We start from the raw sequence: 24,380 nt of genomic DNA on the forward strand, positions 1-24,380 counted from the left end.
GGGACCTCAACTTACATTGGAACAAATCAAAAAACCAGCTCATCCAATCTCTCAACAATCTCCTGCTGGATAACGATTTGACCCAACACTGCTTGAAAGAAACACACCATAGAGGAGCGATCCTAGACTCAATCATCTCGGACAGAACCACAATCACTATGGATTATATAATTCCCGTGGACTGCACCACATTATTCTTTTCCACATCAACCAACTGGCCATATCTCAACCCTCAATGGAGGCCCCTCCCAAATGGGGCAGGAACACAGCTCGAGTCCCCCGGGCGGCTTTAGAAGAAGGGCTTAGCACACTCCTCCCAAGCAAGACGGAACTCCTCTCAACCACTGAACTCACCTCTCTCTACAATTCCAACCGGACGCTCTCCTTGGACCTTCTTGCGCCCTTGAAACTTAAGAAACCTAGAAACACCCCCTCCAGGTCCTGGTTCACCACAGAGATTAACGACGAGGGGGGTGACTGTTTTGTTCATAAAGTGACAAAAGTTTCGCTCAACCCACAAAAGGTCAACATGTTTCTCGCCATACCTTTCACTGTAGATAGTTGGTTTTATATTCACTTTTACTGAGGAATCGCCACCTGATCCCATCTGTGACTTATTTAGGCGAGAACCATGATGACCTTTTGTGGGTTGAGCGAAACGTATGTCACTTTATGAACAAAACAGTCGCCCCCCTCTTATCCTTTTAACCAGGGAGGGTTCCCATCAGAATAAAGTTATAACTAAGGGTTCCCTGACCTGTTTTATCTTCACTTCCTACATCTACACCACACTAGGCCCCTCACACCCACGGCACCAATACGGCGAGGAACAAAAGATCTCCGACAAAGAGCCCCTTTATGGGTGCCCGTCGAGCATTGCAGCGCCGGCTCGACGAGGAGCAAAACCCAGATGATGAAGCATGACACCTAGCTTGCTGGGTGTGTGAGGGTTTTAGTTCCGAAAGGTGGAATTCCCCTCCCTTTCTTTCACCTGGAGTACACATTCAGTGGCCCTACTAGTCCACTAGCAGGAACTTCGTACTATTCTATCTTCTAGCAATGGGGAGAGCCCTGCTTCAATATCTTTGCCGTCATCGAGAACACACAGAGAACACTCTTGCTCATTGGAAGTTCCCAAGAAGGTTATCTCTCTGAGATGCATTACACCTAGACTGGAGGACAAGACTGCTGTATGCCTTTTAGCTGCTACCTCTTTGATCCCAGATTCTGAAGATCAAGAACAACCGGGCCCAAGTCATTCTAGTGTCTCGGGATTGAATCAAGAGAATATTGTACCCAGTAATACAGGGCATGAGCATCTGTCCTCCTAACGGGTTGCTGCTTCTGGAAGATATTCTGTCCCAGCAGCAAGGCAGGGTATTTCACCTGGGCCTGCACAGTATACACTTCCTTGGATGGCGATTGAGTTCTAGTTGACTGCATTAGATCTGCGTCTCAAGGTAGTAGATGTCATCTTGGCAGCCAGGCTTACCTCTTCAAAATCTTTTTATTTCAAATGCTCTGACAAGTTTTCTAACAAATTGGTTCTGAGTACTGGAGTGGCCTTCCTCCATAAATGTTTGACTGCTTTTTCACATTGGGCAATCCTTCACTTTCCAGAAGTTCTTTGTTCCACCCCTCCTCGGAAGAGGATAAGACTCCATTGTTTGGACCCCAAAGTAGCTCTGACGTTTTACATCATTCTGGCTCCTGAGGATAGGCTACATGTGAGGAATCTGTGGTTAGATAGAGTATCCAATATAACAACAGGGGGAAGGAGAGAAAAGAGTGGATTTGCTCTCCCTTTTCAGATTTAAATAAACAAGGAGAATCCACATCAAGATTCTGTACGGTGGTCCCTACAATGGTGGGGAGCACACAGTGTATTTTAAAATACCCCTCACACACCAAAAGGACCCTTGTGTCATGCTGCATCATTGGGGTCTTCGCACCCCTCTACGTGAAGCGTAACCTGCGACTACGCGGGAGCACTTTTTATTTTGGCTATGCGTGGTGCATGTGAGGTTTTCTGTGTATAAGTGAGTGGTGGGATCCGAAGTGATAAAGTGATGTTAAAAAGTACATGGCACGTGAGGTTTACAAAAAACTTTAATGGACCCCTGTTCTGGTACTGTTAAAAGGGTGATTGTGAGGTATTGTGTATTTTAATGTACATTACCTCATGTGTGCGTCGATATGTTTCGAAGCTAGGCTTCTTCTTCAGGACGGGGTGCAAAGATCCCCCCCTTACTCAGGTCTTTTGAAAAATACTGGTTACTTACAGAAAAGTGATATATTAAGTTAAAAAGGCTAATATGTGCCTACTTATTTTTTCTGCATTTGAGAACCTGAAAAAAAGAGGACAAAAGGAATACAAAGAAAGAAAAAAGCGTATTGGTATTTGTTAATAAAATATCCAACGATGCAGGTTCAGTGACCTAAAAAAATGTGAGGGCAGCAGCTGCTAGACATAATTTGTCATCCTACTGGTGATGGTGCGCCCTGAAAAAGGACGAAAACAAGAAATACTTAACATAAAACACACGCTCTAGTTGCTTAACCTGTGCAGTTATCGGGACAGGAATCTATTCTTGTTAATATAGGTAAAAGACACTAGTGTGCATACTTGCTGCCAAAGTGTAGTTGGCACCATGAGCCTCCAAACGGTGGGGTTGTAGGGCTAATTTAGCACCCTGTAAAAGTAAGGTATCATACTTAGTTCCCATGGACATCTAATATACACTTACTTCTCATGCTGGCGGTCAAAATACCCTAATGCCAAGTTCTTACGCACTACTACGAGGGATTTCCTGCACCTGACTGCCCCACGCGCGTCTCCGATAAGAGTGAGGAGAGCCCGGTTCCTTCGCTTTAAATACCCACATCAATGGTTGTTAAAGTGCGGTTAATTGGTTCCAACCGGGAAAAATAGAGGGCCATATAAGGCTTTTCCGGGCTGTTAGTGCGCTTGCAGCACCCTCCATCTTGGTGTGCAGAACTGACTCATCTACTGGGCGTGGCGCGACTATCACGCATGTGCGAGAAACGAGTAACGCACATGCGCCCTGCAACCGCAATAAGTGACTGCGGTTTTGCCGGCCGAGCCCAGAGATTTGCCATGCGCGTGTGCGAGACAGAGTGTCACTAGTACTGCACACGCACCGCATCGGTGTGTGCGGTCACAATGTTGAGCCCCAGTCTAAAAGTGGTGATAAGGTGTTTGCACAGGAAACACCGTCGTTGTTGGCCCTTGCATATAAAAATCTAGACATTCTTGATATACATTGCTGCAGGCACATTTCCTGAACTGGTCAATTGGAGCTATTTATTATGAAAAGGCTTATTGCACAGAAAACACAGTCATTGTTGGCCCTTGCATATATAAATCTAGATATTCCTAATATACATTGCTGTAGGCACATTTCCTGAACTAGTCAATTAGGGCTATTTATTATGAAAAGGCTAGGCCTTTCTGGGCTTGTTGTTTTTCATGTACATTGGTGAGACTAGGAGGTTTAGAGAGGGTAGAGATACACAACCCCCAGGATATCACGGTGTGGTCTAAACACCTCTCAAAGCACCCTGGGTGGTGATGCCGGTCGCGTGTTGATCCAATCATTGGGGCATTGTTAATTCAGTTGCCCCCACGGAATATCGTCGTTGAGTCCAATGACGTGGGTTCCCAGCCGGAACACCCAGCGTTGCTCTTTTTCAAAAAGGCCCTTTTCAGAAGGCAACTGTTCAATTATAGTCCAGTTCAGGTCATTCACACATTGCATTCATTAAGAAAATGTGTCGCCATTTTAGTTGTGCTCTTCTTGCACCATACATTACTCTTATGCTCACTGATTCTGGTTTTGACTGGCCTCGTAGTCATCCCAATATACTTGAGGCCGCATGGGGACGTATTCATACTATTGCAGTTTGTGAACTTTCTTTGATCCCATGTTGTCCCATTCCTGAAGATCAGATGTCTGCTTTTCTTTGTTAAGTGGCAGCTGCTACAGTTACCACAGGGGTGATGCCCCTGTATCCCATGCAGTGTAGGTTGTTCCGGTTGCTTTTGTTGAGGGCGAGTGTGGACTAGAATGTCTTTAAGGTTTCTACCTCACCTGTGTGCAAACAGGGGTTTTTCAAAGTCCAGATCACCGCATACCAAGGTGCGCCAATGTTTGTTAATGATTTTGGAAATTTCATTGAAGTGTGTATTGTAAGTCGTCACACATATAGGTCTTTTCTGGTTGGCCTCTTTTGGTACTTTCTCTTTCAGGAGAATCTCTCTGTTGTTATTTCGGGCTATCTTCATGGCTTTGTTGATTACAGGGTTCGGGTATTGCCTCTGTTGGAGTTTCCTTTTGAAGTCTGCCACCTGTGTTTTGTATTCTCCCACATCAGAGCAATTCCTTCTGAGGCGGAGGAATTGGCCATAAGGAAGGTTCTCACGAAGGTGTCGTGGATGAAAGCTGTCCTATCGTAGTAGACAGTTTCTAGCGGTAGGTTTGAAGTGGGTGGTTGTTTTAAGTAATCCGCCCTCTGGATAGATATTCAAGTCCATAAATAGCAGTGTTTCATTTGAGACAGCGCTAGTAAATTTTAGAAATGCGTTTTGTGTGTAAAGCCACTTCATGAACTGGGTCACTGATTGTACATCGCCTTCCCAGATGACAAAAATATCATCTATGTAGCGCCTCCAAGTGAATATGTTGCTCCTGAAGGGGTTGCCTGTGTGAAGGATTTTGTGTGTCTCTAAGTGGTGGACGTAAAGGCCGGCCAAGCTTGGAGCAAAGGTGCTCCCCATGCTTGTTCCGTGGCTTTGTAAGTATAGTGTATTGTTATACTCAAAAAAGTTCTTTGTTAAGGCAATGGAGATGCACTCAAGAACAACACCTCTAGGTGCTTGATATTTCCATGGAGTGGAGAACAAAACTTCCTCAATGATATAGAGTGTTTCGTCATGTGGTAAGCTTGTGTACAGGCTCTCCACATCCAAACTCAGTAACAACTGGGTAGAGGGATCAAAAGGTAAATCCTGCAGTAGCTGGAGTACAGCTTTTGTGTCTTTTAGATATTTGTTGGTAGCTTGTACCAGGGGGCGTAAAAAAGCGTCTGCAAATCTGGATAGAGGTTCCAGGATGGAACCGATACCCGAGACGATAGGTCTCCCCGGGGGTTGGTCTAGGTTTTTGTGTATCTTAGGAATGGTGTAAAAGTAGGGGATCCTCAGTGCCTTCTGAATCAAGAAGTCAGCCTCTTTTTTTGACAGCTAGTCATGGGCCAGGGCCTCCTCCACAATTCCTAATATCCTTGTACGCAGTGTCTCTGTGGGGTATTCCTGAAGGACAGTGTAATTCCTCCTGTCTGGCAGGAGTCTCAGACATTCGTGGTTATAGGCAATCGCTGTCTGTACCACAATTGCCCCCCTTTATCAGCAGGTTTTATGATGATGTTTTTGTTTCCTGCAAGTTGTTTGATAGCTTCCTGTTCCAGACTACTGGTGTTATGGAAAACATTCATACTTGTTGTGTTCAATTTCTTCAGATCGGTCATAACTGCCTACTCAAAGGCAAGTACCTCCACTGGCAGGACTGCGTCTGGCGGAGGGAAGGTTGATTTAGGTCTCAACCCTGTGTCAGTGGGTGCGGAGGTGTCCTCTTTGTTGCAGAAGAAGGTTTGAAGTTTTATTTTCTCTACAAAATCCTGCATTCCTGCATGCAGTTTGAAAGTGTCCAATTTGTTTGTAGGCACGAAACCTAAGCCCTTATTAAGGACTGTTTTTTGTATGTCAGAGATCGCCCAGGGTGTTATGTTGACCACCAGGTCCACCTCTTGCTGGTGGATGGTTGGTTCTGGAGGGCGCCTGTCATGCACCTGGTTGCCACACGGGGATCCTCTTGGTCCCCTTCTTGCCACATAACATTGTTCCCCCTCTTGTTCCTGCCCCGTCGGGGTCCCGGGCGCGACCCTAAAAAAGGTTGAGGCCCGTATTAACCTCCATCATATTCAGGGGTCCATTGTTGATAGTGGGGTCCAGTCGGTGGAGGTACTGTTGGAATGCAGGTGGGCCTTGGTATGGTTGGTATAAAGGAGAGCCCTGATAGCCACTCCATTCTCTTTGTCTATGATAGAACTGTTTTTGTTGTCTACGGCCCCCTCTTTGATATCTGTACTGTTGGTGCCCACTAGAATTTGACCCGTTTTAGCTGCAATCGGATGCATCGCTATCTTGGTCACGCATTGTGTCTTTTGAGAGGTAACCCTCTTTTATGTAGGGATATTCTCTCTCATGTGAGAAACAATCCTTGTCTTTTTTAAATTTATTGAATTTGCTCTGTTTCAGAGTGAGTTCAAAGTATGTCATCTGTTGGTTCAGTTCCTCTAGGCGTTTTTTGAGGACACTGTGTGATTGATATGATTTGAGCTGTACCTCCAGTTCCGTAGTAGGGGATCTCTGTGTATAGTCATATTCTAGTGAATAGTCCCGCCAATGTGCGTGGACCGCAGAGCAATCAAAAATAATCTCTTAAGCTGTCTTCCGTGCAATCCTGCATAGACACTTAAGAGAAAATTAAAGACAATAATGCAGCCTATACCTGCAAGGCCACACTGTCCAGTACTTCAACTAGAAATGCAAAGGATATTCCACCAATATCATATTTAACACAGTCTGCTAAGTTTCACCCATATAGAAACTTCCCCTTCACAAAATCCTTGGAATGATAGAGAGGAAGGGATGGACAGACAAGCCCCCATAGGCTGCCATTATATGTCTGGAAAAAGATACCATGCCTGTAAGGAACTCGCCAGAGACCCTCGGTATCCCATGATGCACAGAAACTCCTTTTACTTCCAGTTCTTTTTTCCGGCTCCTGCTAGCAGGACCCTGGAGCATTGAGCTCTCCCTTTTTGGGTGTTTTCTCAATTTGTTGGCACTTTTTAAGTGTTTAGAGTGTTTCACGTCTTACAGCTTCTTCTTCCTTTTGCTGGAGTTTTTTGGCCAGTTTTGCCCACTCTTTTGTCGAATATGCTTTCCTTGTTTGACAAGTGTCCTGAGTGTGCCAGGAAGAAGGCAAAATCAGACCCTCACAGGGTGTGTATCCTCTCTCTCCTTTCTTCTCATGTCCCTGAAGACTGTGAAATCTGTCAGTCCTTCTCCAAGAGGACCCTGAGGGACCGAGAGAAGATTAGGCTCCAAGGCATTGAGCTAAGAAGACATCAGGAACAAGGTGGGTTTGGGCATGGAGGGACTTCTTCTGCCCGTGCTTTGGTCTCTGGGGGGCTCCCCAGTCAAGACAAGGCCAGAAAACGGCACAGATCTCCGTCTATAGCCTTGGCATCAAGAGGGATGACCACCATCTGCTCCCCGTCTCCCCAGGGCTCTGGGTCGAAGCGACATTGCCGTTCGACGTCGAGGGGGCTGATGTTGAGACCTCGGACAAGGTCGACGTCGAGGACATCGACGTCGAGACACCATCGACGTCAAGATGGGTCCAGGAGGCACCGGCGCTCGCCGTCGAGGCGACACCGCCGTTCGCCGTTGAGGTCGACTCAACGTTCGACGTCGAGGAGAAGAGAGTCGACGCCAAGGGATGTTTCGACGACGAGACGTTCGACGTCGAAGAAGAGGCCGAGGAGGGAGAAGTTGACGTCAAGGGGGCGATCAAGGGCCAGGACTGTGTTCCAGGGCTCAGTTCAGCCTATCTTCTGCTTCCACGAGCCAACGGTCACGGCGGCACCGGCGCTCGTCTGAAAAGAGATCGGCCTCAAGAACATCCTCATCAAGGCCTGCGCAGAAGAAGAAGAAGAGGCGTGTGGTTCGGTCTTCGGACTCTGCATATTCCCAGACCTATTCGCCTTCTAGGCCCAGGTCTCCTATGTCTCCTCCATTGTCGAAGGATACACCTCCTCGCCAACCTACTCCACCTCCACCTCATCGTCCTCCGCCACCTCCACCGCATCCTCCTCCAAGGTCTGTGTCTTTGCCACATCTTCCATCACCGCCTACTGGGCCTCCACAGCCTAGGCCTCCGATTCGGCCTCCCCAACTTCCACCTCCTGTGCGGCCAGTGGATCGCCCTAGGCCTCGGAGGTCGAGGTCATGGTCCAGATGGGACCGTGAAAGGAAGATGATAGGCACAGCCATTTAGGCTGTAGCGGGGAAGTCCAGAAAGGAATATAATTCTGTCACCCTAAGAGACCTGTAGTGAACCACGTCAGATGCCAAGATGGCAAACATTATAGAAACGACAATGGCCTGTCTGATCTGCAGCTGCACTAAACAGAGGGGACTATACAGGTTAACAGGATAAGGATTGGCAACCTGGATACCTTGGTGACAGTGCTGCAGGATGATATCAAGAAACTGAGGGGATTCAAGCACTGCCCCATTCCAGTTCTAGAAAGCAAAGAGTCACAAAGCAAGTGCCTTAAAGACCAGACCTGTGCAGCCAACATCCACCTTCTGAAAGTTCCAAGAAATCTGATAAAGAAACCATAAATACTAGAGCCGAGAGAATGCTGACCTTTGAGGACCTTCCTGAAGAAGATGGCTCTAGACTTACATTAAGGAAGGCATACCAACTCTCCACAAAGACCACAAAGAAAAGGGGAGGTACTAAGGAATCCATTGGAACTGTCATAGTGGAAATTTGAAGCAAACAGGTAAGAACATATTTTAAGAAGGGCATCCTTGCAACACAACCACCATGTATGGTGACCCAATTTTGATATTTCTGGATTTTAGCCAACAGAAGAGATGACAGACTGCAGGTTATCAATAAGTATCTGCTTAAACTGGGTCTAGAGACATCTATTTGGCATCCTGCAAAGATGAACTTAATCCTTGTGAGAAAAGTCCATGTTCTCAAACAGATTAAAGCAGCAGAGACCTTTCCACAAGCAAAAAAAGGAGCATGAATAACTAAGGAGCGATAGCTCAGATAGGCATAATTGGATCATGTCAGTGGGGCAGAGATTAAGGGAATCCTTTTTCAATCCAAATAACAAACTCAATGAATGAATGAATGAGTGCCCAACCACCCAAACTGTTCTTGGCCTGGCCGCTGCCAAGGCATCAAACACATTATAAGTTTGTTTTGCAGTGTGGTCCCTTGAGTTTTCACAGCAGCTGTGGCCACCAGCCCACGGCCTTGATTCCAGCCTCTGGCATCTGATGTTGCACAAATACCCACAAAAAAGGAAAAGGAGGAAAAGGTTGGTGTAAAAGAAACACCCCTCACTGGAAAAAAAGTACGTTTTTAAAAACAAATGCCTTCACCCACTAGATAGTGGCCTTTGACCGGGTGAATCGTAAGAAACTGTGGGACCTACTTATTTCTTTAGGTGCTGACCCTGCTATTGTAATTTTACTGATGAACCGCCATACCCACACTATGGCATTGGTTAGATATTCCAAAGGTGTGGACCTCTCAGACCAGTTTAAAGGCACCAGGGGTGTTCTTCTAGGATGTATACTTGCCCCTTTTTTATTCACTATTTATATTAACAGCCTAGAAGCCGCCCTCTCTTCACTACAGTCTGACTGTCCTAAAGTTGGTAAGAAATGATTGCCAGTTTATTGTATGCAGATAATGCAGCGATCACGGCATGTGCAGCATTGAGTCTGCAGGTTTTAATCAATGGGTTTGTTTCTTTTATGGACAGATTGGACCTGACTGTCAACTTTTCTAAATCTTACGTTTTGGAAGTTGCCCCTCGGTTGACTAAGTCAAAGTTCTTATGGTGGGAACCATGACCTGGGAAAGGTTGCGACTTTTTCTTATTTGGGAACTTTGTTTAATACAAAATGTTATATTCATTAAACCAGTAGGCTATGACGAAGGGTTTTCTCCTACCATCCATGGGAGAAGCTAGGATTATAATGGGGAAACTCCCGGACTGCTGTGAATCTTATAGGCCATTATCACTCATTAACTGTGATGTGAAAACACTAGCTATAGTTCTAGTTAACCGCCTCTCCCTCTTAATGTCGTTCTCAGTGAGACCTCACCAATCTGGCTTTATCCCAGGATGGTCTAACTCCCAAAACTTGCGCACTCTGTGCCCTCCAACACAACATCAACCCAGACTTGGCTGCGGTGGCGGTCTTTCTTGATGCCACCAAGGCCTTCAATTCCATGAAATTGGATTATCTCATGACTGTCCTCCACAGCATGGGACTCCCACACTCTTTCTTGACATTGATTGCACTCCTTTACTTATGCCCCACGGTCAGGGTTAAGATCAACGGCAAAGTTTCAGAACCATTTAGTATTACTAGAGGCACACAGTAACGCAGCCCATTGTCCGCTTTTCTTTTGGCCTTGGCAATGGAGCCCCTAGCGGCAACACTTTGCCAGCAGCACAGAGAATCCTTCATCTGGTACCCATCAAGACACAACCTAGTCTCGCTACATGCAGACGACATCACTCTCTACTTAAGGGACCAGTAGCTCAGTCTAAATGGAGTGCTCTGCGAATTTATTTAATATGGAGGACTGTCTGGTATCCAAATTATTTAGGGAAAATCCAACATGCACCTCTTACTCCTTCCAAAGAGCAATTCATACCTGACTTTCTATTGAGGCAGTGCGCCACTGAGCTCTGTTACCTCGGAGTAATGATACCACAAGACCAGGAACAAATCAATAGGGCATATTATGGCACAGCGCTATGTAACATCACTGACAGCATTACACACTGTATCTCCCTGCGCATCTTTAGTTTGATGCATCTTGCTTAAGAAAATCGTCCTTTTGACCATACTTCTATATTTGTTCCTCAATATTTCCATATCACCAGGCTGTCAAGGCCCTTAAGACAAAACTGATTCGGTTGGCATAGGCTGGCAAGGAAGCCCTATCCAATGGGACACACTTATACTGCCGTTCTCTAAAGGTGGGTTTGAAGTCCCTGACATGGAGCTTTATTTTCTGTGCGCACAAACACACTTATCCATCCATTTGTACAAACTCACCCCCTTCCTCCCCATCATCCTATCTGGTAACCCAAACAAACTCCTCAGCCTTGTTAAATTCTATGAATGCATCCACCTCCCTTGCTTGGACCAAGTTGTCCCGTAAGATGGGCAAATCACTACTCCACTACTACTGTCATATCATCCTCTCCTACCAGTAATGCATGAGAAGACCTGCTGGCAGCTTCTACACAAATATAGTCTAGCCACTTGGGGAGACCTTTACAATGAGGGCTCATTTGTAGACAGAATTACCTTCTTTGCCAGGGACCAACCGCAATCGCTAAATGTACTTTTAAATAGACAACAGTTATAAAGTCAAGCTGCCACTCCCCACTTCCCACAAGAACCCCTCGCTCTTGACACGTTACATCTGCTGCTTAAAGCTGACACACCACATCATCTAGTATCCCTCCTATATTCAGCTGCTCAGCTTAAGATCCCCACCACTGAAGGTCGCCTCCAGTCCCAATGGGACATAGATTTGGGTGCTCCCCTGACCGATGACCAGTGGAGATTCTGTTGCATGCAGACGAGCAAAATTGCTTCCAATAGTAGACTACAGATAATCCATTATAAATGGGTTCACAGAATGTACAATACACCAGTTAGACTGTACAGATACCATCTCCGACGACACCTGTGACAGGTGCAGTGTAGCTGGTGTGGATGTTTTACATCTGGCATGGTCCTGTCCCACTTACAAACTTACTGGAAAGATGTGACCAGAGTATTGACTGATATGATGGGTCAAGCTAAGCAACTCACATCACTCATGGCCCTGCTGGCCTTTACCCGGGAAGTTGAAGCCACCTTTAGAAAATATGTGGCATTGAGCCTACTCACTGCAAAATGCAAAAAAGCTTGTAGATGGGGAAGGGCCAGGGCACCCAAATTCAAGCAATGGTTGACCGACCTCACCCACTATCACCATCGATTGACTACATATGAGGAACTTCTACACCCCAGGTCCCACCCAGGGATATCTGGGAACCTCTACATAACTACCCGCTAAATCAGTTGCAAAGCGATGGAGAGACACCTGTCTCTGTGCCGTTCTCTAAGGCATTTCCTTCCATCAAACAACCCTCCCCTGCACCCAACTGGTGAAGACGTGTCTATTCTACCACATCACATTGGGGGTATCCACATACCCGCTCTCCTAGCCCTCTCCCCCATACCATCATCTGTACCCTATGAGGTGATACAAGATACAATTATGTGGAATGTGATATTGGTAAAGTAACTGACACTTTCTGTTCTTGTTACTATAGTGAAATGTGTTTACTTTCTATTCTGAAATTCTGACTGGTTTCACTGTTAGCTGTAATAACAAAACCTAATAAACAAAGTTAAAAAGAAAACTTAAACTCAAGCTTTGTTTTAGGCAATGTTATGAGTTTAATATGAAGCTCTTGCGTCACATTATGGACAAGTATTGGGTATTGTGTAGTTGTATAGGCCCTGGGTACAACACTTCCATTTCACATGCTCACGTTTTAAGGTGACATCTTTTTAGATGATGACTTTAACACACATTTGCTTGCACTTCCTCATGAGATAAAGTACTCTGAAATGGTTTTGCTTACAGTTACTTGTTCGTAGGCACATTTTCAAGCCATTAAACATTCTGTACAAGGAATTGGTACACTAAGCAAATTGTTGTTTGGTGTAGTCCGTTCGGCGACAGCCCAGGGTCAACAATGACAAGAGGACTAGGACTCAGGCATGGAATGAATTATTGCAGTTTATTATATAAACAACACTACACCTCTGTTTAGGCAGAGGAGCACTAGATGGATTGTCGAAGGTCGAACTGTGACTAAATTCTATCCCAGCTAAATTCCTACACCATCCTAAAGAGGACAGTGGCCTGTTCTACACCAAGACTGGCTGGCTGATGATAGACACCCGCAACTAAATGGGGAGTGAGACCATTCTAAGGTATTCTGGCAGACCTACACACCATATGCTTAGCAGGGTGGGCAGCGCTAGGTAGTAGTGCATTATGTGTATTTATATAATCAAATGCAAAGGCATGATGGTTGAATTATGTATTCTGTTCAAGATGCTTGTAATGCTGGTAACATTGTTTTGCTCCATTTTATTAATCATTGTAGCACACTATTTTACACAAGAGTATAATTGCTTCAATAACTGTTTGAAATGCCAATTTGACTACTTCCTGTCTCTCCCACTTGGAAGGCCTGAGTTACTTATGATAGGGTAGAATCTTAGGGTTGTCATGTTCTGAGGTTGCAGACACCATCTGGTGCCCTGTTAGCTTAAGGGTCCAGATGGTGCACTGTCAACTAGCCAGGAATTAAGGCAACATATTCTGAGGGTATAAGTGGACTCAGTCCTACATTGTTTAGAAGCTTATGTTGCCTAAAAACACAGTCTTACTGAGAAAAGTAAGACCTGTACGACAGGTAGGATTTGTTAGAATTCTCCTCTGCTTTTTCTGTCCAGAGGGTGGAGTCATCCTTATGGTGTAATGAGTAGGACATGGGACGTAGAGGTAATGACCACTTCCTCAAGGGAATACTCACAGGTTGAGGAGGGGTAGGACATCAAGCAGGCAATCTATTGAAAGCCAGGATAAGATATGTACGGCATGGATCAAACTCTGCCAATCATAGAGAACCACTCATCAGAGAAGATAGCATTTGATAAAGAATAGTTAGCAACACACACTGGTGTTAGAGTCTTTCTTATGTCATTTCGAAACAACAGCAGGCACATGCCTGAAGACACCATCTTGCATATGCTTCAGTTGATGGTTTCAGCTACTCTGGACACATCACAGAGGTATGCTTAAAAAATAGGTATGGCATATGTTCCCCATTGAATGTGGACATCTGCATATATACTTACTACAAATGCACAAAATGCAAGTCTCCTTTAATGATATTTTGATGTTCTTTTGTCCATTATTAATGTATTTAGTTGTTAAAAACATTTGACTGGTTTCATGTTACATATTTACAGCTCTTAAGTTTCCAGGTCCAGGCAACAGTAGCTCGCCTGATCCAGGGTTTTGCTTCACATTCTGTGACCTGGACCTGTGACCTTGGTTTTCTAAAAGCTAAGCAGGACTACAAATTTTGGAACACAACGTAAAAAACACAAGTATCAGAAATGCAATGGGTCTCGCATTTGTAGAGTTAGAGCTATTGGCATTGTAAATGGCAGTGTGTTTTTCCTATGTGATATGGAGTGTATGTATGTGGTGTGTAGCGGAATTATGTGGGTTGAATTTGATTAGTTAGTTGTGGAATTATGTGGTGTGGAGTAAATTTGTGTAGTGAAAGTATGTGGCATGGTGTGATGTGGAATTATGTGGATAGCAATTATGTGGTATTGAGTGTACTGGGATTATGAGGAGTGAGATTGTATGTTATGGGTTGTAATTATGTAGAATTGTATTTTGTGTTGTGGAGTGTAGGTATGTATGTATAATGTATTAATTTCATGATTACTTAAAATCATCACAGTAAAAAGAACATCAAACAATCAAATGTAAAAACAGTCTTAAATCCCAGAGTGCTTTTGTTCCAGAGTTTAATTATGTGGTGTGCTGTTGAATTTCTTGGCATGATGTGGAATTGTGTGGTGTGGATTGGATGTATATGGTGTTTTGTGTAATTATGCTGCTGAGTTGTATTTTGTGGTTTGGTGTCGAAATAGGGTGTAAGATCTGGTAGGAGAGAAAAATGCGCACAAAATAGGACGAGCTTACCCCATGGCCTTGAAGACCCACGTGAGGAGTTTAAGTAACATAACATAGTAGGTGTATTTGTAAAGCGCACGTTCACCACTACGGGTATCTTGGCGGTGAATAACAGATGTTTGTTGTTACCCAACTCAATGGTACTCATTTTATCGACCTCAGATGGATGAAAGGCGGAGTGGACCCGACAGGATTTGAACCTGTGACCATGAGGTCAAACACTGGCCCCTGTAGAAGACGCATTAGTCCACTGAGCCACCAGACCTGGTGAGATGTAGCTAGCAGAAGTATGCCTAATCAAAGTTATGAAGCAACAATGTCCTGGTTCCTGATGAAAATGGTAGGAGGAAGTGAAACTCTACATGCTGTAAAGACCATCCAGCTCTCAAGAGGTAACCCCAGTATCAAGTGGAAAGATACTACCATGCATTCCTCAATATTTGTTATCCACATCACACTGATTAAAAACCAAACTGGATTACATTAATCTGTGATTGTTGCACTTATTGGAGAATTGTATGTCTTTCACTGACAAATCATGTTAAAGAAAACTGCCAATAAATTGCCAAATTATCAGGTGTGTTTGCTTAGAATCTCTCAAGTAAAACAGCTGGTGATTCCACAGCTTGAATTAGCATACTTGCACCTTCTGAGAACAAATAGCATGAAAAATGATGTTTGCCTTTGAGCGTTATGTGGCATTTCATTGGAATTATATATTTCCTGCAACGCAACCATGATCTATGGGATAAATTAGGAGTCAGATATTGGCATTTTACAAGAGCCTCCTACTACAGCTCCTGAGGGCGTGCGGAGACTGCAGAAAGCCAGCAACTGTGATCTCCTGAGGGCCTGCATACATTATATCTCAACATGTCAGAGGTCACTCAGCCTGTATGATACTGTGAAAAACCCAGTGAATCCAGGTCCGGTTTTTTTGTTTGCCGAAGCCGAGCGGAGAGTGAGGAGAGCGAGACGCAAGGTGCGGGGAGCGAGGACGCCGAACCGCTGCGGCCCACCATCAGTCCTACCCTTCGGCCCCAGGTGCCCCGGACCCCATGCACTGGTCTCAGTGGGGGCTTAGCGGGGACTCTCGTCCGCAGGCCGCTTCTCAGGGCTCAGGACGCGTTTTCAGCGCCTTTCTCCACGTTATCCCGTGAGGCTCGAAAAGGCTGAGCAGCAGGAGCAGAGCAGAGCCTCCACCCCTGACATCGCCAGAGTGCGGGGGATCGGCGAGAGCAGCGTGAGGGGAGCCATCACAGGAGAGCCTTCCCCCCGCCACAGTGAGGAAAGCAGCGCGACCCCAGCGGTTAGCCAGGGTGCAGTCCACCCGGCGTCCAGAGCCCACGACCGCGGTGCACAGCGCAGCGCCGGAGTGGAGTACAGCGAGTGGAGGGGCGGCTGTGCAGCTGTGCGGTAATTGAGCAGTATTGTGCAGCGTAGACATTTTAACTGCGCCCGAGAGCTTCGAGCGTTGAGAGCCGTGCTGCCTACTGGGAGGTACCTGGAGTACTGGGGCATTTAGAATATCTGGAGCCTGGAACATTTGGAGTGCCTGGAGCCTGTCTGAGCAGCCAGTGCGGGAGGTAAGTGGTGGTGGCGAGCGCGGCCGCCATTAGAGGCGGTCGGGAAGTAAGAGCAGAGGGAGCGGACCAAGGGGCTGCTTGACTAGGTCCCCCAGCCTGCGGCCCCCCTGTGTGCACCGCTTGCCGCCTCCCTGTAGAGACGCTGACCATTACAGTTTGCGTGGAGAGCCAGACATACTAACCAGACCACATACAAGAAAAATAAGGCCCTCACAAGAAAGATACTCCAACAAGTAGCACGGCACACAAGTAAACGAACTTCACCACGTAGAGCCCCAGTTCACGGCGCCTAAAGGATGACGCTCAAAAAGACCAAGTTTAGCACGGAGGAGGAGGGGATGGAGGTGAACCCTGAAAACACGGCACAAAGAAGAGTAACTAGAAGTACTAGCACCCTAAAATCCCAGGACTCAGTCTCTGGCAATTCCCTTCCACAAGGTCTCATTACCCAATTCTTTCAGGCCCCCAGTGGACCGACAGTCCCGAACGTGAGTCAACCAGGTCCCGAGGGCAGTGCCAAACCGGGGTCGCCAAAGCCCAACCAAGTTCAAATTGGCCTTTACTCCAGCGAGCCTGCCTATACCGAAAAAATCGGAAGCACGACCCCAGCCTGTCGCCAGGGTGAAGAGCCCATTAAGGATTACAGCTGACGTTCACACGAGACCCACTGCGGGGGCATTCGCGGAGACAGGCATTGCAAAGCAAAACGTGGCTACTGCACCCTCTCCCCCAAAGAGCACTGGGAAGCGACCGAGTACAACGGTGACACCCCGGTCAATAACGAAGTCGACCTCTCCGGGTAAGGTCGCGCTAACGGCATCGTTACTACAAAAATTAGAACAGTCAATAGAACGCACACTTGAAGCCACACCTATAAACTCAGGTAGAATCAATGCCAGGAGAACATCGCAGACGGAGGAATGGAGCCTTTTGGGCTTGACACAACATCAAGACTCTATCGACGAAGTCACTGTCAAAGATTTAAACCTGACCATAATAAGAGAAGTTCAAGACACCATGGCTAGGGCCTTACTATGGCAGTCAACGAAGGTGGAAGTTTAAGTCGATCTCCTGCACTCAATTGCCCAGCACCTGGTGCACCAAGATGATAAATTAGCAAAGCTAGAGGCTCTATTCGAAGCCCAATATGCCCACGCGGTTAATATCAACTCTTGTGCCGCCATTATAGAAAAATGGGCAAGTCTACCCGAAGTTCTAAAAGACATGCTTGCACTAGCCAAGGGTCTGGGAGAGAGGTCTCCTCAAGTACAAGCCGCACAAAAGTTACCAGCTCTGACAAAAGTGCATGACGAAATGACCGACCATTGCACCGCGGTTATCAGCTCACCAAAAGATCCACTGGTAGGGCCATGCAGTAATCTCATCTTGGCAGAACAAGGGAGCGGGGACCTCGAGGTCTTGGACCTCGACACCGACAGTGACGATTCATCCGTCACCATACCTCTCTCGGAGAAGGCCAAAGGCGCACCGGCAAGAGTAATTGCTCCGCTGTCAAGGAGAGCCAAAAAAAGACTAAAGAAACAACTAAAGAAATCCAAAGTCAAAAGCAGGAACATATCACCAGCCATAATAACCTCTGTCGCCACCGAAACTAAAAGTAGCCTTAAACCCCCCTTTCCCATCTTCATCCCTAAACACGCACCCAAGACCGACAAGCCTAGCGACGCACCTCTCGTCCCACGCGAGGCCCTCAGATATCTAACCCCTCACCTGGAGGAACAACCCAACGTGGAGGCTCAATTAAGGTCTTCACAGGTGGTAATCGGCGCACAACCCAGCGCCAACGGCCCAACTGGTTGGGCACTTCAACGTAAGACAGAAACAAACCTTTCACTACACCAGGGGGCGCAGCTGGGACTGCCCTGCGTGGTAGGACTACCAACTGAGGTATCCAGCAGTCAGCAGCCAGGAGTTACATATAAAAACCTCCCACACCAGAGTGCAATCAACGACGAGTGGCAAGGACCGTCAAGAGATGTAGGACTACCGATTGTGGGGTCAGACAGACAGCGGTCCGGAGACTCCCATAAAAACCTTCCACCTCCAATTCATCAGAGGCCCATGTCCTTGGTAGAAGGGGTACAACGGTGCTCCACCGAATATAAAAATCCATCAGAAATACATGAGCTGCTGCTCACTCCCAAATACATAGCCATAGGCTCCTTTGACATTCTGAACAGGTCCAATATTGTTCGACTCTTCGGCCACATTGACTCCCTGGCACAAATCACCTCGGAGATGATCGAATGGGTGATGTTTAAGAGCTTGGAGACAGACACCCACGGTGACTCCACCGTAGTCGGATTTGCGAATCAGCAAGCCCCACCAGTAATTGGTACGACCACAGGCGAAGAACATCTAGTCCTCAAAAGAATAAAATGGTCGACCAATCTCAGCCATAGACTTTCGGTATATGTAGCCAACAGGGTGGCAGAACCAAGGCTACAAGACAGTGTGAACACCATACACCTATGGGAAACAGTGACCAAGGATATATTGAAGTGCCTGGGTAACACTCATCAACCAAGAAGCAGCCAAAAAAACACCAGGCCATGCCGCCTAAAAACGCAGAGCCTGAGACAGATTAAGCATGCACTCAACAAGGCAGCTAGGGCAAAAAAGAAAGGCTCCCACCTGCCAGGGGCGCCCCCCATTGCCGTTTTGCGAGCCAATTACAAAAAGAAAATCTGGGAATTAAAAAGAAAGCGGACCGAACAGAACTGGCTGACAGTGTTTTCCTTAATCAATGAAAAAGACAACAGCAAGCTCTGGCGCTATATCAACAGCTTGTCATCTGGAGGCGCATACAAGGAAAACAGTGTTGCAGGTAAAGTGTGGGAACAGTATGCAAAGAGGCTGTATACCAGTGAGCCAAATCGGCCAACTCCCTGCAAAACCACGTGTTCCAAAGCGGCAGCCGCTACCATCAAAACTGAAAGCGCCCCGACAGAAGAACTAAGACCGACCAGACCCGGAAAATTTTCGGAGGCGGAGATAGTAAAGCACATCAAGGCCAACAGAACTGACGGCGCCCCTGGCCCCAACAGGATCCCCGCCCAGGTTTTTAAGACCGCCCCAGCCTTCTTTGCAACCAAACTTACTCTTTTATACAACCACTCATTCGCAACCGCAATCTTGCCAACTTCCTGGAAAGGCTCAATCCTATTTCCCATTCATAAAAAAGGCGATCACTTGAACCCGGCTAATTACAGACTCATAGCCCTTCTTGACATTCAAGCGAAGGTATATGCCCGCCTTCTCTTAAAGGACCTGGAGACCTGGGTGGATAAGAACGGCATTCTTCCGCCCTCACAGACTGGCTTTAGGGCTAACAGTTCCACTCTGGATAACTTCATAGCGCTCACGTACCTCGCGAAGAAGGCTAACATGAGGAATAAGTTGCCTCTGTTCTGTTGCTTTATAGACTATTCTATGGCCTTTCACCGAGTGAACAGAAGCCGGCTTTGGGCAAAACTAGAGACCTGGGGGCTCCCCAAAGCCCTGCTAAAAGCCATAAAAGCACTTTATGAGGGGACCTGGGGCCAAGTGAAACTAAGCCCTACAATCACAACCACAAGAATTGCCACCAACTCTGGTTTAAAGCAGGGGTGCGTCTTGGCCCCCCTACTTTTTAATCTGTACACAGCGGACATGGAGCAAGCCCTGAAAGATGCCAACCTAGCACCTCCTAGACTTGGGAAGCTGGTCCTGGGAACGCTCCAGTACGCAGATGATACAGTAATAATGAACCACACCAGGGTAGGGCTTCAAAGAGCCTTAAATAGTCTTGCCACCTACAACAAGGAGAATGAGCTATGTATTAACGTGAGCAAAACTAAGATAGTAATCTTTGGCAAATACCATCACAAAACTAAAGCTTAATGGTCCCTGAGGAGCACCGAATCACCATGGCCCCATTCTACAACTACCTGGGCATATGGGTATCTGAGAGGGCCACCGCAGTTAAACATCTGAAAGAGCTTAAACCAAAAATAGACAAAATAATATTGTCTTTAAGACGCTTAAGCCATGGCCTGGCCAGTCCCTCAGCAGAACTGATGCTGACAGTTCTGAGGGCTAAACTGATCCCCGCCATCACGTACGGCCACATAGCCTACCCAGGGGCATTCGAGAAAGTGGTCCAAGCGGCCCAGGTGAAAGCATATAAGATGGTGCTACAGGCCCCTAGACAGGCACGGAACAACAGGCTAAGACTAGAAATAGGCCTGAAACGACCAGAGTTGGCACTACTGAGGAATTTGCTAAAATATTATATTAGAGTACTGAAATCGCCCGAAAACACCTTATAGCACTTCCTAAAAACCATCTTTGGCGATGCAGGCTCCCCATGGCACTCCAAGGTGAAACTAGCCATTGAAGTTCTGAAAATCGAGGGAAGGAGCCTGTATCTTCACGAAATTCCATATTCCGCCTGGGCCCAAGCCGTTAAGCGCCAAGTCCAGTCCATCTCTTTTGAGCTTGACCTTTCTTCGCTCCGGCACAACCCACTAACTCTGGCCCTGGACAAGTCCAATATCCCCGGCAAACCCCAACCATACCTGCAAGACTCATTAACAACCCATGCGAGACAGAAAATTCTGTTTATGCACCTTTTGGCCCTCAGGATCGCGGACTTTAACCCAAATTGGGCACGAACGGACGGAGCCATTGCTTGCCGACTCTGCAACTATCGCAGAGAATCCTGGCTACATCTGCTATGTTGCTGCACAAAGTTGGCTACAGACTGACAGCGATTGCTGCGTCCGGCATTACGGAACCTGGGCCGTAGAACATGCAGTGAGGCCTCGGACTGGTGTTTCTCATAAACCACGACCTGCTTATTAGCCAGGGCCGGCAAGTTCATCCATCAAGTTAAAATGGCACTCGATTCCCAATTAAAGGCTACTGCTCCGATGGGCCCCCGACAGTGGCCCATCTTAGCGCTTTCCCCGTCGCACCAAAGTTGTCAGCCTACAGTTAACTCAGGGAGATGTCGAAAAGTAATTGGAACCATCGGACTGAGGCAATTAATCTGGGTCGGCTAAGGGTCTGATGCAGAATCTACCCACTGTCAACTGGCTCCGCAGCGCGACTGATGATGTCGAACTTCTATACGCCTCTCAGACTCTAGCAGGCGTGGTCTCATGGAGAAATCAAAACTCTATTCTTTTAATAGAACCCTGATTGGACAATAGCAGAGAACAGTTAGTTTTGTAACTATATAGTTGCACTAATGGTTTTACTTGGTTTTGGCGGAGAAGGGGGGGGGGGTATTTCATTGCATTTTATTGTAGTTCATTGTATCTTATACTGTAAAGATTTTAAGTAATCGCACAGTTTATCAATAAAACAAACCTACTGTGAAAAACGCTGCAGATGATTTGGGAGCTTGCTAGCTAGATAAACACAGAAGAGGAAGTGACGAGTGCTGGGAGTGGTCACGCAGGACACAATGATTTATCACCCATCACCAGTATGCAAGGGCGCAATTATGCCCTTCTCGCTAATGTCATCTTCAAAGCTGGCTTCTAGCATTCAGCCATCTTCTCCAGTGATTTCCTTCCCATGTGTCCTTTCAGGTAAGGACCCCCATTATTTTAGCTTCCCGGAGGTGGGATGCTTAGCACGGTGTATGAAGGGGGAGATTTTCTGCCATCTTCCTTTATAAAATAGGCATTAATTGAAAATATAAGAAACCTGAAAGAACTGCTGAATGGGCTACTGGAGCTTCAGACTCAGCTCCCAGCCTACATGACCTCACGGGAAATCAAAGCAGGGTTGTTGCTTCCCCCTCCCACCAAATCCCCAAGGCAAGTGCAAAGCTTAAGTGCTGATAGGCAATAAGGAGCATTGTCTGTGAGTAAAGCCCCCATGTTCTTGCTGGAGCCTTCTAGTGATGTATAGAAAGAGTGATAATATAGTGCTTCCATTCCTTGTGCTAGGCTCGAAACACTTAAGTGTGTAGTGTCTACCTCTCTACTACAAACATCTGAGAACCCGCCACTACACCTAAAGTCACCATGCCATGCCACTTATATGCAGTGTTCACATTTAAAAGGTAATCCAAGCATTTCCCCTGACAAACTATGTTATCTGTGACCAAAGTGAAGCAGGCACCGGTCTCATGTCTACGGCACTCGTCAAAGATGCCCTGAACTTGAAGAATAGCATCTTGCAGAAGAAATTGAAGTACAGTTTGCACGTGGCCACAATGCTGAAATCAGAATTGCAGCGGCTGTGAATGGCATTTACCACAGTTAATTAATCATTCCTTTAAAAATAGCAACATAATCCAAGATTCAAATATTAAACTTACAATGTGTTTTTCCTTACTAATGTTTTGCCGCTGTATAAATAAAAGTAAAGTTGTGCGATCGCCATGCTGAAACCAGAAACGCGGCGGCCGTGAGCTACTGCTCGGAGTAAAGGCACCCAGAACTCTAAACAGAGTATCTGGAAGAAGAAAAGTCCCTGAAAAGAAACACAAAAAGACAAATGGGTAATGAGACGAGAAGTTAGGCACTGCTCCTGAGAGGATACAAATGCTAAGAAGGTGGGAGATAAACAAAGAAGTGACCAGTAGCGACTAGGCATTTTTGAAGGACAGACAAAAGAAGGAATGGCAATGCATGTGCTGTATGTAATCCCACTGAAGAGAATACAGCAGGTCTCGCTCAAAGACAGTGCATGCACTGGCTAGGCTCGACCTAAAAATCAGTAGTGGAGGAGCCCTTCACCCATGAACCTCAAAACTTGAGAACTCTGCTCATATTGTCATCGAGATCAAAAATGAATTGACAGTTGCTCTGAGGTCTACATATGGTAAATTGTCCTCGCTTCAAATAATGCTGAAAAATGTAGACCTCGGCAATCATCTTTCGAAAACGGTGACTACCGACTAAATCGAGAGTCTGGCATATTTTCCCCGTTAATTTGTGGGACTAATTTGCTTATTTTCGTACTGACTGTCAGTTAATTTGGGCCTTAAAATCCCCTCGTCCCCCACGAATGTCGCTCCCCCTACTATCTTCCACTTGGGCTCATGGAAAAAAATGGAATTCAAATGTTGCCAACTTGTAGAGACAGTTCGCATGCTGCATATTTCAGCCGTAGCTACATTGCGTGGAGAGACGCCGTGAAGGAAATGGAATAGGAGTTAAGAACCGAACGCATGCGCGCAAGCTCTCTAGAGTCCTTTATCGCTTCTGCAGCAAAATAGAAGCGGCCATCTTGAAAAATAATTAACTTGTTTTGGGGGCAGTTGCAAAGTCTAATAACAAGAACTCAAACATTTTAGCAAAGAATGGTGCCGCTAAAGGAGAGGATTGTTTACTTTTTTTTCTAAGTATAGCATCAAAGATTTTGATCTGAACATTATTGAACAAGTGTGCTTAGTTTGTCCCAGTTTGTCCCATCAACCATGTGTCCACTAAATATACACTCCTTATTAAAAAAATTCGATTCTCGAACATGCTTATATACAGAAGTTTGAAAAAAGAACGACTTGGTGCTATCGCAGTATGTCCAGCTGCTTCGAGCATTGAGTCCTCTTTCTATAGCTAAAACGTGTGTTGCTTTCCTTCAGTGCAGGAGCGTCTTGCACTCGCCGGTCTTCTCCCTTAGCTGTTAGTTAAGATTACCTGCTGGAATGGCAGAGTCGGACGACAGTACACCTCTCCAGCAGGAAAAGACCACGAGCCGTGGCAGCACTATCTTCCAGGGATTCCGTGCGCTTGGGCTCTACTCAAATCACCTGCCACATGTGCTGCGCTACCACCGTAAACATCGCGAGTTCTACCTGGTGACCAGCGTCGGACGAGCCTTCCACACCTTCAATGTGAGTGAACAGTGGGTGTCTGTTTGGTGGGAGGCAGGGCAGAGTGAGAGAAATGGAAACTTGTGTATATATCAACTGTTGGATGCCAAGACAATTTTTTACAACCCCTTAAAATCTGTAACTTGTGTGTCTAAACTTTTTTGTTGTGAAATGAAAGGCTGTTTTTTGGGTTTACATTATATCTAAATATTGTTTTGCAGCTGGTATCTACCAGCTCAATGCATACAGTCC

The 24,380-nt window shown here is 46.3% G+C and overlaps 1 protein-coding gene across 1 annotated transcript in view; it reads left to right on the forward strand.

The window, feature by feature from the left end:
- Positions 1 to 23,867: 23,867 nt before the first annotated feature.
- The window catches only part of WDR36 (WD repeat domain 36), a 443,575-nt gene continuing 443,062 nt past the window's right edge, over positions 23,868 to 24,380 (forward strand). The window contains exon 1 of the mRNA XM_086963545.1: positions 23,868 to 24,149. Within this exon, the coding sequence (XP_086819671.1) occupies positions 23,961 to 24,149 (189 nt within the window). The 5' untranslated portion in view covers positions 23,868 to 23,960. The remainder of the gene's footprint in view (positions 24,150 to 24,380) is intronic.

This window comes from Lissotriton vulgaris, chromosome 3_1, assembly GCF_964263255.1.
Source record: "Lissotriton vulgaris chromosome 3_1, aLisVul1.2, whole genome shotgun sequence".
In the NCBI taxonomy this organism is placed as follows: domain Eukaryota; kingdom Metazoa; phylum Chordata; class Amphibia; order Caudata; family Salamandridae; genus Lissotriton; species Lissotriton vulgaris.